The sequence below is a fragment of the Phytophthora ramorum genome (assembly GCF_020800215.1).
Source record: "Phytophthora ramorum isolate Pr-102 chromosome Unknown Phyram_PR-102_s0019, whole genome shotgun sequence".
In the NCBI taxonomy this organism is placed as follows: Eukaryota; Oomycota; class Peronosporomycetes; order Peronosporales; family Peronosporaceae; genus Phytophthora; species Phytophthora ramorum.
In genome coordinates this window covers 251,728-267,453 of record NW_027150665.1, presented here as the reverse complement: position 1 = coordinate 267,453, position 15,726 = coordinate 251,728, and the positions used below count along the sequence as shown (strand labels likewise).

General features: G+C 51.8%; 3 protein-coding genes across 3 annotated transcripts; 2 read left to right on the top strand and 1 right to left on the bottom strand.

Annotated features, from left to right (window-relative positions):
* Window positions 1–7,638: 7,638 nt before the first annotated feature.
* KRP23_13808 (uncharacterized protein) lies at window positions 7,639–8,956 on the top strand (the record flags this gene model as incomplete). The annotated part of the gene is made up of 2 exons (XM_067884566.1): window positions 7,639–7,911; window positions 7,976–8,956. 2 exons carry the CDS (start codon window positions 7,639–7,641, stop codon window positions 8,954–8,956), a joined length of 1,254 nt encoding a protein of 417 aa, XP_067737962.1.
* A 74-nt stretch (window positions 8,957–9,030) lies between these two features.
* KRP23_13807 (uncharacterized protein) lies at window positions 9,031–11,610 on the bottom strand (the record flags this gene model as incomplete). The annotated part of the gene is made up of 1 exon (XM_067884565.1): window positions 9,031–11,610. One exon carries the CDS (start codon window positions 11,608–11,610, stop codon window positions 9,031–9,033), a length of 2,580 nt encoding a protein of 859 aa, XP_067737961.1.
* Window positions 11,611–12,024: 414 nt separating this feature from the next.
* On the top strand, window positions 12,025–14,631 carry KRP23_13806 (uncharacterized protein; the record flags this gene model as incomplete). The annotated part of the gene is made up of 1 exon (XM_067884563.1): window positions 12,025–14,631. The coding sequence occupies one exon, from the start codon at window positions 12,025–12,027 to the stop codon at window positions 14,629–14,631; it is 2,607 nt and encodes an 868-aa protein (XP_067737960.1).
* Between the last annotated feature and the right edge of the window lie 1,095 nt (window positions 14,632–15,726).

Here is a 15,726-nt window from a genome sequence, read left to right as displayed (position 1 = left end):
TCTAGTAAGAGGTACTAGACCAGACATAGCTAACGCTGTGAGAGAGTTAAGTAAGTACTTGTCTTGCTACAATAAGACTCATAGGAGAGCGGCTCAGCGAGTACTAAAGTACTTGAAACGGAACGTCGAAGTATGGTATTATGTACAATGGAAATAGTACTACTAAGATAGAACTATACACAGACGCGAGCTTCGCGAATGCAACTGAAGGAAGGAAATCCATCACAGGATATGTATCAATACTTGCTGGAGCATGCATTACATGGAAAGTGTTAAGCAAGACTGTATTAGTCTCAACCCAGCGGAATCAGAGTTAATTGCTGCGAGTGAAGGTGTAAGAGAGGCCATGTGGCTACGGCTACTACTGAAGGAACTAGGTTATGACCAAGATCTGCCAACAAAAGTGCTTGTACGATAATACAGCCGCAATCAGCATTATATAGGACCCATGCAGCCATTCGTCGACAAAACACATCGACATTAGGCACCTCTATGATCGTGATAAGCACGAAGAGAAAAATATCACTGTTACTTACGGTAGCACTCATGATATGATTCCAGATGCACTAAACAAAACACTGAGTCAAGGTCAGTTTGAAAAGATCCGTACTATGATGGAAGTCAGGAACCTCGACCTCAACTAGGAAAACCTCAAATAGGCAAAGTGCCTAAAGTTAGGATCAAATAAAGATTTTCCGTGAAAAGTCGATTTTGGACTCCAAAACCAAGTTTTCAGTTCAACCACTCAAAGTTATGACTGGAAAGCAGAATTCCAGTAATGGACTAGGTAAATACAGAGTTTTACATCTAAAGGATCAGTTTTACGGAAGTCCTAACCCTAAGTGAAGCAAAGTGACGTGACCGCGCTACAAGCCCGTTACTTATGAGTGTTTTTTTTTTCACTCTTTTTTAGGTGTGACTCTCTAATTTGAGGCTAAGAAAAGCACCTTGGTCAAAGACTAGGTGGCCGCGAGTTGCAGGATAATCTGCCTTTCCGCGCCGACATTGTCCCCATTGGACGCTGGGCAGTCTGTATGCGCAAAAAGCCAGGAGTCAGTGCCCACTGTGGCCTAGGCCAAGCTTGCCGTCGTCTGAGAGATTTCGGGCGGCTTACGACCCCCCCCCCCCTCCGGAAAGCTTTCGTCGGGACCGAGGCTTGATCGCTAGACACTCAAAAGAGAGAGTGAGTGGCGAAGGTAAGAGGCGGGAGAATTATGAGAAAGGTGCTCCCTTGAAACCAAAGGCTTTTTGTATGGGCATTAGATTAGGATGACATCATTTATATTGGGTACCCACGCTAACATAAGCTCTCATTATAACTTCAGTTAGGCTCAGACAATCTTTAATTTGGGAATGAGACAAGGTGGATCTGAGTCTGCCTTTGAGGTTACCAAAGTCGAGAAAGATCGAGAGGTCGATGGATCAATGGACATCGCTGGCATCATTATTGGGAGTGTTGAGCCCTAGTATCTACAAGTTTGTATGGTGCTGAATGCAGCGAGGTGATAGGACAACAAACAAGTAGACTGATTCAATTGGTCACTTAGGCAAAGTGCAAGCGAACCAATTATCTGGAAAGAGGCCAGCGATCCTCATCACTGGGAATAGCTAAGCCGAGGGATGTGCCGAGGAGATAGCATGTGCCTATCTCACTCTCGAAATTGACGGCTACTACCAACAAGAACAAATAACTGCAACAAAGGCGTCCAACCGCTACGCTTGGATGCGGTGGGTTATCAATGGTAGTCTGCTGTTTTCGTTTTGTGAGTCGAAGGAAACCCGCGAGTACGTATACAACTGTTTAGCATTGTGTAATATAGCACTAACATATTATGTTTGATAGATACACGAAACTCAACCCAATTTCCGCGGAAATCCTCACTACTATCATGGAGGCGGTGACGAAGGCTATGGAGAACGTAATCGGTGTTGAGACCCCAGAGTCGTTTGGCTTCATCATCGATGGCTGGTCTCATGGTACTGAGCACTACCTGGCTGTCTATGCGTGCTACGAGACAGAAGCCGGGTCTCAATTCCTGCTTCTGTCTCTGGCACCCGTGATGGATGAGCCCGATGACCAGCTAAGTGCAGAGGGTCATCTTACGGCTATGAAGCGGTTCCTCCCTTTTTCAGTAAGTCGATTTATGGGTGTCTGGTTTTAGTTGGGGACAACTGCGCAGTCAACAAGCGGCTTGCCAACCTGCTTGGAGTGCCGCTCGTTGGCTGTGCAAGTCACCGGTTATATCTGGATGTGCGTGATTACTTGGGACCACACGACAACATTCTCGAGGAGGTGCAACAACTGATGCGCAAGCTGCGAACGCTGAAGCAAGCGTCGAAACTACGGTACTTATCATTCTCGTATTCTACTATTTTGTCTGTGATACGGGTGTGCTAATATTTTGTAATGTAATATTACTATTTTAAAATAGTACCCAGTCGTCTCTTGCTGCGATACTTCGACAAGACACACGCTGGTCGTCGACCTTCTCGATGCTCAAGCGTTACTTTCGGCTCCGCGAGTTTATTTCGGCCGACGATGAGGAGCTGGAGGAGGACTATCTTCCGTCTCGTACGGTACACCGCAAGCTCGAGGCTCTGCAAACCAGCCTACGTGCGTTTCCAAGCGCCTACAAGTCACGAGGCTTACTTTGCTGAATGCGCGTGATCTGTCCGATGGCCTGCTGGAAATTCGACCGTCGTTAGCGAAGTATCTCGGTAAGAACGTATGTATTGTTATTGACTAACTGTTATTTTTGTATTATAATATGTACCCATGTATTAGCATCTGATGCGGACATCGTGCACTCTATCGTGTTTGAAGAGGCAGTGGTGACGGTCTTGGTTGGTCTAACGCCGTTACTTACGGAGGATGAAGTGGCGGCTTTAGAGTCCTTCAAGCGGGAGCGCAGCAGCATTTTGGTTTCAGATGTACCCCCATCGACCAAGGAAGAGTTGGCTGAGCGGATCCTCAAGCGTCGCAAGGTGGCTGCCCAGCCGTCCATCTACATGCTGCAGGGGCGATACCTCCAACCTCCAATATGGTGGAGCGCCTCTTTAGCGTGGCTCGTGCCGGTTTGCGCCATGAGCACCATCGCTTGTCTCTCTTGATGCTGGAGATGATTCTCTTTTTGAAGGTGAACCATTGTCTGTGGGATGTGGCGACTGTCGAGCAGTGCATGTAGGAGATGAATTTGGCGAACACTATTGCAATTTGCTGCTCTAACTCTTGGATTGCAGTTATTTATTTCCTTCCTATTGTCCTGACAAACAGATACGTATTTCTTTCCTCGTGTTGCAATCAATATTTATCGAATTTTTGGGTTGCATGCCTTTGCCGGTCCAAAGTAGTGAAAATCCACTCTAATTAAAGTTTTAACTAAAAATTCTTAACAAACAAATAATGTAATGTTAAGGAGCTTGTCAAGGATGCAAAGTGGTTTAACTATTAACCAAGTGTGCAAGAATCAAGTGCCGTATTGCATGTCTCCTACGCGCCCAGCAGCGGCCAACTGCGTGCTGGTAGTGAATAGCCATCTTGTTCACCAGCCGTAGGTCCATGCAGGTGATGTTGAGTCGAGCAGCTCGCTCCAAAATCTCAATACGGATTGCTGTTAGCTGTCCACGCGGGCGAGATGCAACAAGATCCTCGCGCGACAACGCTAGGTTCACCTTGATCTTCGCTTTTAGCACGTTGAAGCACCCTGCGCAATAATGATATCCACATCTGTCAATGTCTGAAGCAGTTGTGTATGTTAAGAAAAGAATAACGACACGCACCTTCGATTGGGTTACACATTGGCAAATACGATGTCAGCTAAAGAAGCACCATGTCATCATGCTCGATCACACGCTCGTCCATCTGGTTGTGAGTAGGGGCGTTGTCGAGAACGATTACCACCTTCTTGCCGCAAAAGTGCTAGCTGAACGTAACGGATGAATTGACCTTTTCGTACATTTCGTCGACAAAAGCAGCATTCTCATTCATCTGAATGCTGCCACGTTCGTAGCGGTGGTGAACTAGGCCAACCTCAGTGGCCTCTGCGCATTGAATCTGAAGATTGACCCCCTTGAAAGGTGACAGGATCACAGTGGCGCGCTCCGCTTTCTTAGCTCATCCATGCGTGTGCTTGCTGAAATTAGTTTCGTCGTAATAAACGACAACATTTCCCACATTCATGTGTTTGCATAGCTCCTGGGCGGATATTTTGAGCTTGAACTTGTACACGTCATTTTTACACGTTTGAACCTCCGCGCGAACCTAGCAAATTATAACTTAGTAAGGAAATAACTGAACAGGGGAAGCCATGCGTTGTAGTATACATGTTTGAGCGTGTAAAGTTTACTAACCAGTTTGTCGTTGATGTTGGAACTTGGCATCGGGTTGGCGTCCTTGCCTGTCGACTTGAGACAACGAAAGTGTTAATGAAGCAAGTAAAGATCGACACCTAGTGTAAACTCGATGCCAACTACCAGTTTCCTTTGTACAAAACCCGCTTTGTCTTGCGTATAGCCACTAACAACAATTTCGTCTCAGTAGCAACAATATATTGTCACTTAACCTCTCACTTCACCGAATTGATCTGTTCTGTCATCCCTTTGGACCCGCAAAAGTATATTATCATCCTAACTTGTATAAAACCCGGCACGACCATCAAGTAAGTCCTGGGGGGCCACCCTCCCCAAAATGCCGCATTTTCTCCACCAGTTTAGAAGCCAAAGTGGATCCAGGCAAACTTGTTGTCATGCTCTCCACGTTAAGGCCCCGTATACCTCCAAGGGCGATAGAGCCGTCTATCCCTAAACGGCAATCAATCATGATTACAACACCCACATTAACATAACGTTACGGCAAACATAAAGGTAACCACCCTACATTCACGACCGACCTTACATAAATTGGAGTGGGTGCACAGCCACTTCATTCCGGGGGAAAATACCTGAGCTTCATTCAGGATTGGATAGTTAAATTTTTATACCCCTGATCGCATTAAAATGAACTTGTTGACGCCCTTCATGCGATTTTAATGGCCTGGATGTGGTTGACCTATGCCTCGCGAAAGTAGTGATATGCACACCGATTTTGTGAAGCACATGCACGTTGTCCAAACAACCTCTCCCGGAATCTGCGTTCACCCTCCTGCACGTCAAAAGTTGCATTAACGTGTCCTTAAAGCAACGTTGAAGCCATTTTGCTTTTTTCTCATCGCTGGAGCTTTTGACTTCTGATTAAAACAATATTCAGATTAAAACCTTCTTGTTTTGATATGTATCGATGATTGGACAAAACGCTACTTGTTTGACGAATCAGGCTTAGCCTTTTCAACCCTTTCGTGAACGCGGTATTTACACGTATTTCAATTATACCATACAAGCAAAATGTTAAGTCATGAAAGGCCCTCTTTCATGACTCACGGGAAACGCCTTGGAAGATGGTCCTGTGGCACGGAGATGGTGGAAGGGGGCAAAATTGTCAGGCTTGAGCAGGTGTTTTGCGCGTGAGGGCCGCGAGTTGACTAGAACCGCGATGCCGAAGCGTTTAGGTTGTTAGATGAGCTTTGGAAAGCAAATTGCAAAGTGAGATTGAATGGAGTTAGCTTTCGTGGCCTCCGGACGGAGGCCGGTGCGTTGAAAAAAGAGCACACTGTGATTGGTCAATCCACTTCAAGTTGATGTGGATCGACTATACGTGACGGTAGAGTAGTTGCCAAAGGTAGCGCGCCATGAGCGCGAATCGCTGTCGCTGTCGCGGGTGGACCGTGTCCTCGCCGCGGCGCGACAAATGCATGTGCAACATGAAAGGATGGTTGAGCGTCAAGAGGTGATGCCCCGTCGACGCTCGTAGTGTCCACGCAGGGGGCGAACTAGGAGAGCTTCGGCGTACCTGAGTCCTTACAAAAATGATCCTTTCCATAGATCACGGTACCCGCTTGGTAATTTTGTTTGCATTACCTCATTGACTAATATGAAGTCCTTATCGGTCAATATTGACATAGCTTTGTCTCTATAATAGCTAAAGTAACATGTTTACATAATGAATGCAGATCATGCAATATATATTGAGCTCCACTCAAAGATCTTACAGCACCAGCTTCAATCACGGCACTGCGGCCCAAAACGCAGGGGGGAGTGTTACAACAGTGTAGCCATCGGCGATGGCGTCGACAACTTCAACGTTGGCGCCGCTACAACACGTCACAAAGGGTACCGCTGTCGCCTTACGGCATTTCAGCTTTTGAGTGACCGTGCCCTGCTGATACAGCAATCTCTGTGTAAGCGTTGATAGTCAGTACTCGATCAAGCAAGTATCAAATCGAGACACAGAGATGCTGAAAGGAAGGCTTCCTCATGGCAGAAACCACTGATTCGAGGTGGTATTGTACCAGCAGATTGGGATCGTTCATCTCAATCTGAATCGGCTCCAAGCCGGCCAATACTTTTTGGTCCAATTCCTGAAAATAAAATCCATTCCGTTGCTATTACCTATGCCGATACACTACCTTCGTTTTGCTTTGATCTGAGCTGTAGAAACAAGATGAAGCAGGAGTTGTCATGCCTCGCACCGAGGCAATAATTCTGTATTACTCTTAGCGTTAGTTGTATAACTTGGCAATAGCAGCTCATAGGAAAGCACAAATAGCTCCAGCATTCTCGTGGGCACCTATACTACACAACAAGCTCCATTTCTTTTGCTAAAGTATCATACATCGTGCGCTACATTCCATTATACAGCAACACTTTAGCCACTGTTGTCTACTTTCACCCGTCTCTATCATGTACCCCATTTTTGTACCGTAATTGGTATATTTCGATATGATAATGTGAAAATTGGCGGCGGTTGACTAAAAAACTTACACCCCTACCCTAGCGAAAAGGCGATGAAATCGACTTTTGACGAATTATATTTTTGGAAAGACCAAGGCAGCGCGAGCATTGGACATATTGAAAAACGCTTTTGGCTAATAAAGCGAATTTTCACGCAAAGAAAACTGCATCGAAGAAGTTCGGTCTGGAAAAAACAATTATGACTTGGTGACCGATCCCAATCTGCCGGTACAATAGACGCAGCTTCGCTGGCGGGCATCGTGAAGGCGTGCTTCTTCGGCAGCGTTGCAGTTGCGCAGGTCCTGATCGGTATTTTGTTCGGCCTGAGCAATAGGAGCTAGCTATGAATGTCAATGTGCTCAATTCTTGGTTACTCACTCTGCAGCGCAATTCTTGGTTACTCATTCCGTCAGGGCAAGCCCGAGTTTCCGAGCTCGTCATCAGGCTTTGCGACCAGCTGATTCGCCGAGTCACTGCGTCACGCGAGTTTACCGCCGACCCATCCCGTTTCTGAAGTCGATCGTCCCAACTTCCACCACCAAAACGCGTAAAAGAAGACCAAATGCAAATGCTTCGCCGCGAGCGGTATGTATTCGCGCCGCATGCTGGAACCACCCGCTCGTTTCCCCCCTACTGCAGGCGATTGCAGCGACTGGAACGCAACAGCGAGTCGATCGATCGTTGCGCCTTTGCAGATGAAAGCGCAGACATAAACCATTTCCAACTACTCAGTCGGCAGTGATGCTTTCAGTGATTTGCCTGCAACGTGCCGTCGGCAGCTTTTTTCTGCCTGGGCGCAGCTCATTCGCCAAGATGCCGGGTATCGAGCGCACCACCGCCAAGCCGCAGGGTCTCACCTCGTTATTTCCCGCGTCTCCGGACGACACGGCCACGCGTGAGCAATTTCGAGTAATCGACGTCGAAGAGCTGTCAGCGCTCTTGGGCTGCAGCTCCGACACCAGCTCGGAAGAGATCTATCCGTCAGCCAGCGCCTCCAGTGCAGACAAGAGGAAGCGGTCGCTCGGCAGCGACGACGACGACGCCAAAGGCGCCACCACCCGCATGAGAACGTACACGGCTCGGAAGGTGAGTTCGCGTCGAGTCTTGCGTTGCAGAGCTGACGTTTCTGACGTCCCGTTGCGAACTTCAGAAAGAGATCGAGGACTTGTCGGCGCAGCTCCCGGCTCTGGAAGCCTACGTCGACTACCTCAAGCACCAGGCCGCCAAGGCCACCAACCAGACCAACTCGACGCAGAAGCAGCAGCTGGTGAACTCGTGCCTTCGGGAGACCGCGCACAAGCAGCAGTTCGCCCTGGCGCGGATCCACTCGGCGCTCTCGGACTTCACCAGTCGCCAGGAGAAGCTGATCCCATTCGACAGCTTCATCCACCTGCGCAAGGACAGGAAGCAGCGGCTGCAGACGCTGCTGCATGTCAAGCCCACGATGCTTCGAGACGCCCGTCGCTACATGCACGAGCGGACAGCATTCATGGACTTGAGCGTTCCGAGCTCGGAGCAGAACTGCTTCGTGTCCCCGTCCGGCGACTACTGCGCCCTGAAGTTTGTCGTCTTGCCGCTCGAGGGGGACTTCACTGCCAAACAAGTGTTCGACACGCTCAAGTTCTACCTTTTCCACATGGAGATCATGATCTCCGAAGCTACGGGAGACCTCACCTTGTGCGAGGAGGAAGAGCCTGACAACCAAGCCGTCTCGCAACACCGTTTCCTGCGATCGACGCCAGGAGGATACCAGGTGGAGTCGAACGACGCTATCTTCTGCCACTTTGAAGAGCACAGCGAGGACTTTGGCATCATCGCCATTGACTGCGTGGACAAGGACGAGTTGCACCCGTACGCCCCCGACAAGAAGCTGCGCCAGGATCTCACGTCCATCCTGACAGTGCAGACCTACAAGCGCCAGGTGCCGTGCCCTCAAAGCCCGAACAAGTCGCACATCAAGACGGAGGTGGTGCTGGCAAGAAGCAACTTCTTCAAGCTGCACCACACGTCGCTACCGCTGTCGAAGGTCGAGATGCAAGAAACCATCGACCGCCTGGCGTGTCGGGGCAACCTGCTCTTCAACGCGGTTCGAACGTCGCTGACGGCGACCAAGTCTTCCACCGTCCTTTGATTTATTACAAGCCACATTATGTATTATGTATGCACACTACGGTAATGAACCACACAGTGGGCGATGTGCGGTGTTTACAAGAACACCTTGTCGGACTCGTCAGCCAGCGAGTGCAGCGTAATACTCTCGACAGTGCAGTCCTCCATCGGAAGCAGCTCGCCTCCTGGGACTCGAAGATTGCAGTTGTGCACTTCTTCCGGATACTCCTCCTTGGTTAGCAAGTCGGCGTATCGCGCCGCGAAGTTGGTTTCTCTGGACGTCTTGACGCGGTCGATGGGGGTGACGACCACCACGAACGAAAACAAGATGACGATCGCGATGCCTATCAACGTGGCGATAGCTGAGCTCAGCGGGATGGAATACTTGATCTTCTTCCGCTCCATGTCACCGTCCAGCCGAGTGCTCCCCATGTACAAACTGCTTGCACCTTCCGGTGTATCCCCCAGCGTCACCGTCTTCGTTGCTGCGTCTTGGAACAGGTAGTACAGCGCAGACGTGTACATGGCTTGGCGAGGGTCGTCTAGATAGTAGTGATTCCTTTCCACTTGAGTGATGTACGAGTCGACGAGGACCGAGCAGTTGAGCCCCTGCAAGTTTGAGTCGGCCCACGTCACCTCGCCGAATCGGTCCATTTGAACGTACTCCCACAAGTGGCGCTCCTTGCTTTCAGGATACAGGAGCGGCTGGGCGTTGAGCGTCACGAGCTGCACGGGGTTGATGAAGCTGGCGTCCATTCTCTCGGAAGGGAGCGTGCTGTTCCCGACCACCAGAACCGAGACCGACTTGGCGTTTGAATCCGTCGAGTTCTCCAGCTTGTGAACGAGGCCAGAGCAGCCACCCGGGACGCCGCATCCAGCGTTGAACATCTTGCTCACATCTTGCGTTTGCCAGTCGAATTTGGCGAACGAGAACACGAGGTGTCGTCGAGGGCTTATCATGTAAGGCAGCCCCTCCTGCTCGTCGAAGGCGTCACCCACCATGTACGTCCCAGCCCCGTAAAGAAACACCGAGTCTTCTTCCGCCGAGCACTGGGACGGTAAGAAGTTGAGGTAGTCGCTGTTGTACGTCATGTTCTCCACGGAGCAGCCCTTCAGGTACGGCAAGAGCAAGATCTGCCTCTTGAACGCGACCATGCTGGACTCGTCCCGGAAAATGCAGTTGGTGGACCCGCAGGTGGAAGCGGGGCTGCTGTACACGTAGTACGTCGTGTTACAGTAGAACTCGCTGAGTTGGGCAAGCTGGTCTGCCGTGTACAGGCTGAGGTCGTAGAAGTCGGAGGACAAGCTGCCGTTGGCGGTGCAGTCTGCACTCAGGTTTCGGTATTGAACCGCCAGGTCCAGCGGAATATCGACCGTCAGCATCGTGAGGTTCAACTGCGTGGAGATCGTGTACGTCTCAAAGTTGAAGCTTGTCTCGTCGAGTGAAAGCTGCGTTGTTTGGTTCAGCGTCGTGTTCATTCCGGCCAGCACAGTATGCACGAAGGACTCGAGGTTGTGGGTCGAAGCATCGGCGATATTTGCCAGCATTTGCAGCGAGCTGACGGCTCCGTTGCATACGCGCATGCCAGCGTAGTCGCTAGAGTTGTCGAACGTAGCGTAGACGCTTTGCTCCGAGTTGTCCTCGTCGAGCTTCCCGTCCACCCAAGAGCACGGATACTCTGTCGACACATTGGCGTCCGACACGGATCTCTCGAACAGAGCTTTGCCCTGAAGGAACATCTCGTACCCCGTTAGAAAGTCAAAGCCCGTGCTTTCTTGAAACGCTGCGAAGGCGTCGACGTCCATGGCGCCCGCTGTAAAGTTGACGGCGAAGGTTGGATCAACTCCCTCGGGCAGCGCGTCGTAGTTCCACGAGTTTAGTGCGAAGCCGTAGCCCACCGAGGTCGAGTCGATGCTCTTGACGGTGGGCATGGTGCTGGTCTTGTTGATGCTCGTCTCGAGGCTGACCTCGTCAATGGACGTGTTGGACAGCAAGCACAGCGAGCCCGAGAGGATGATGAAGGGGGCGACTTCCTGCCGGACCGCAGTCCTGAGGATGCTGTTCTGCACGTCGAAGACCGAGCTCGTGTCGTTCAGCGAGACGTACGACGTGATGAGGTCGTCCTCGACGAAGATGTGCTCCACCCCCACGATGGTGTGCTTGATGTTCATGGACGTGATGCCGACGTTGACGACGTACATGATGAAGGGGGTGAACCACCACAGAACGGCCTTCTTGACGTTGCCGCGGCCCTCGCGTGGGTTCTGTCCCGGGTGCCACGGGAGGTTCCCGAAGTATGTGACCATGACGGCGAGGAAGAAGAAGGCGTAGTTGAGGAGCTCTCCGGCCGCAGCCGAGACGTAACCATTGAGTAGCTGGTACGTTTGCACCTTGTGGTCCGCGTTCTTGGAGGACCCGACCGTGTCACTGATTGTGGACCCCATGGTGACCTCCGAGAGGAAAATGGCCATGAAGCCGACCAGGACCCCGTTGCTGAGGAGTACCGCGACCATGAACGGAATCGCCAGCAGCTTCACGCTCGGCTCCACGTGCTCCGAATCGAGCGACGTGTCGGTGCGTAGCAGCACCGTGCCATTGTCGTCGTAGTCTCCCTCACGCTCCTTCTTGGGAGTGTCAGCGACAGCGTACGCGTCCGACGACGACTGCAAGTCCATGGTGGGCTCGAGAGCTTGGAACGGAGGACTAAGGACTCCGAATCGCGAATGACCGTGGGTTCACGTGTGCCAAAGCACCAGACACGAACAACAATGGCTACATTCGCATGTCGGGTTGACAAGTCCAGCTCCATGTGAGATATCACCGACCACAACTTGACTCGGTAAAGGCTTGAGAGTGGCAATGAAGAACGCAAGTCTTTGGCCAGCAACTTGCGGGTCTTGCTAGTCTGCTCGTAAGTGGCCATGCCTCGACTGTTGACACGACGTACCTGATCAAGTCGGGAAGCTGGTTGAGCCGAGAATTTACCCAACACCGAAGTGAACCCATCGAGCTCCACCCGTACAGTCCGGAGTCGGCCAGTTCTTCGACGTCTCTCACACTGCAAAAAGCTTCAAGACCGACAGCCAACGATGGCGCGTGATACCGAGTGGAGCGACGTCGAGAAACCCGCGGACAGCGCTGAAAAGCCCGCCGATATCGCTCTGTTGGAGGACAAACTCGAGCGCAACTCGCCGACGCTCGACATCACCTTGTCCCCCGGGCGCTTGGCCTTCCACGTCGCCGTGCTCTGCGTCTTCATCGGAGCCTTCACGGGCATTGCGCTATGGGGCATCACGCTGCCGGAGACCGTGTACGACAAGGTCGGGTCCTCCACGAACGCCGACAAGAAGACCGACGCCTTCAACTTCCGGTCGGGTCTCGTCATGGCCTTCGTGGAGGTGGTCATGGGCTGGTGGCTCGACAAAGTGCAGCCGGCCTACATCGTGTTCTTGCACAACCTGCTGTGGTCGTCACAAGAGGTGTCGGCGCCGAGCAAAGTGGTCGGACGCATCCGTTCGGTCATCCTCTTCGTCGTGCCCATCGTCGTCGTGCTCACGCTGGGGAACAGCATCCGAGGCTTCCAGGCCTCCAACAGCACCGTGGGCTTCAACTCGACCATGATCCTCGACGACTTCAAGAAGTCCGAGTCGACACTGGAGAAGCTCCAGGCGGCGGCGCTCAAGAACGAGTCCGGGGTCCGACGACCAAGTGACACCATCCTCAAGAACGCCGTCCGACAGCAAAACACTCCGTTCGGCTTCATCGCGGACCCGACGTGCACGCAGCAGAACTCGTCCGTGACGTACGCGGGTGAGAGCTTGGCACCGATCAACGTGGACGACCTCGGGTCCATCGCAGTGGTCTACGGCTTCTACTCGAACGAGTGGAACACGGAGGTCAACTTCATGAACACCACGCCCGACGCGGAGTACTCCATTTCGTCCGCTGACGCCAAAGGCAACACGGAGTGGCCCGAGGACTTTGACATCGCAACGGTGGTCGACCTGTTCCTTCACGGCACTGTCATGATGGAGCGCGCGATCGCCAATTCCGAGAGAAGACACCACAACTGCTCCGAGTCGGACGGTCGGACCGATCTCGACGTGTTCCCCAACGACTCCATCAGTACAGGCGGGTGGACGTATGCCGAGGACGGAACGCGTATCTGTCAAGGCCCCGCCACCTCGCTGTTCAATGTCCTGGAAGCTGTGGACAACTTGACTTCCGAGTCAATTGAAGCCGTCGTGAATTTGATCGTGACGGGGCTCAACACCTCGTTCCCCAGCACTTTCGACCTGGACGCCACGACCGTGTCGATGGAGAAGCTGAGCCTGACGGACCAAATGGACATTCAGTCTCTCACGATTGATGTCGTCTTGAACACTTCCATCTACTACGGGCTGACACTGGAAGATGTGGCGTGCAACATGTATGGACTATGCGGCTCTTCCTCGAACGGGACCAGCTCGAGCTCAAGTGACGCCAACGTGAGCTCCAGCGCCGAGTACTTTTGGACATTTCTAGGCAGCAGCTTCTGTGGCAACACGTCGTGTGTCTTCTACGATACGAGCGACACGTTTCATCTGCAGAAGGAGGTGGGGATCATCCCTCATGTCGAAAACTGCTCGGTGACGTACGACGTCAACTACGGCGGCTGGTACCCAGTCGATTGCGATAAGCTCTCGAACCAAGCAGTACTTTACGGCATCGGGTCCTACATTACTGGAGATACATTCGCCTACGGGGGATTAGACGGCGCGTACACCGTCTACGGAGAGAACCTGGACATGTACGTAGGACCCTACGTGGACAACCCGCGACGCCACGTCCAGTTCAGCTTTGCACTGCTGTCGTGGGAGACGGATCCGCTGCACGAGGAGTTTAACGCCCAGTGCGACGTGAATGGAGAGGACGGAGGCGACTGCAACGGGATGTGGTATCAGCTACCTCAAACCAAACGCTACCTGTTTGCAGGCGAGGACATTCTCCCGATCAACGACTTCATGTCGGGTGATTTTTACTCGCCAACACCGCTCGTGCAGCTGAATGCGCCTTCCTTTTTGATTGAAGACATCCCGACCGAGCTGGAGTACTTGAACCCTGAGAACTTTGCGACGACCATGTGGAACGCGAGTCTGAACCAGTACCTTAGTGGCGATTCGTGCTCGTCCATGATGGAATCGTATGTGAACCAACTCGATGACAACAATTACTTCCTCGAGAGGCCACTGGAAGTCATGCACACGTCGGTCTTCTTTTACTTCATGCAAAACGCCGCCGTGACAGATCTCCGTTCCTCCTCTTCCTCTTCCTCCTCTTCTGCCACCGCCACCAGTTCTGATCTTCTCGCCAATGTGCAGCTCAAGGGAGATCGCCAGCTTCGCCGAATTGCCATGTCAATCCCTTCCAATTCCTTCTGGATTTCTCTCGTTGGGTCCCTTGTGCTGATTGCCTTCATGGTTATCATCCTGGTCTTCCCCACGCGACGTGCCGAGTACTTCGAGCCGGGGATGACCACCGCCGAGAAGTACGTGACGCTGAAGACGAACGCCGACTACCCTGATCTCGTGTACAAGAAGATGCTGGTGCCCTCGAAGAGTGTCGGTGGTGATGCCCCAATAATGAGCGCATTCAAAGTGGAATCCATGACACTGGTCCACCGTTCAGGTGGGGGGAGCCAACACATTGAGTTGTAAACCCCAGCAGCCTGAATTCTTATTCAACCAGGAGCGGAGACTCATACAATAACTTTAATACCCACAGCTATTATTTTGCTGGTCTAAGCGTGACCTGCACGATTGTGTATCATAGCAAGAAAAAAAAACAATTCTTTTGCTACCTTCCTGCAACCAAGAACTTATTGTGGGCAAATTTAGGTCCACCCTTGGCTTGCAGTCTGACTGTTTTTAATAATAACGGACAACTCCGCGTCCGTTGTTATTTTTTTAGCGTATACAAAGCGTCTGCCCAGCATGATTGTTCCGCTCTCCTCGGCCCCGAAGGAGAGTAAATCCTACATCAGACGAAGCAGCACCAGGAGCCGAACTCGAGCTAGAGCCCATTCCTGGCGAAAGCTTCTGCTCCGTCCCGATATTAGCGATTGCCTCGCATTTTCGAGGTTGCGCTGTGTGATCTCGATCATCTCGATTGTTTTGCTTGCGACAGATATCCCGCGCTCAGGCGTCGGTGTGAGGCGTCTTGATGACTATTATCCGAGAACGGTCATGGCCGACACTGCTGTTCGCTTCGGACCGTACGATTACCCGATCCGGCATATTTGGCGATCGGATAATGACATGAACAAATTTGTCGGACTTGCAGGAACAGACCCCGTTGATTCGGCCAATATCTGGTCGTACCAATACGACACAACGTCGATAGGCTTACGGGGCGCTGTTGAGTTACTAAACGTGTCAGGCTTCCCGGACTTCTTGCTCTATAGAGGACAATTGGGGCAGGCTAATAACCATGGCGGGGTGTTAAGCCTCAATACGACCTTCTTTATGCTCGACGCACTCATATCTGCTGCTCAAGCGCAGTCGCTACAAAATACGTCCACGGACTCACGTTCTGCGTTTCGTTTTGCAACGAAGCACAACTGGGTGGACCGCGTTCATCAATACTTGACTCGGTTCTTCAAGATGACCAGGAGTTGGAGCCTGCACTCCCTTCACACCCGGCAAATAGCTCACCAAACTCGCTCGCTCCAGATCTGCTCACTATCAGGGGATAAACCACGATTCTGCGCTCACCCTGTACCCTGGTATTGCGAGCACCCGTCAAACGCATCA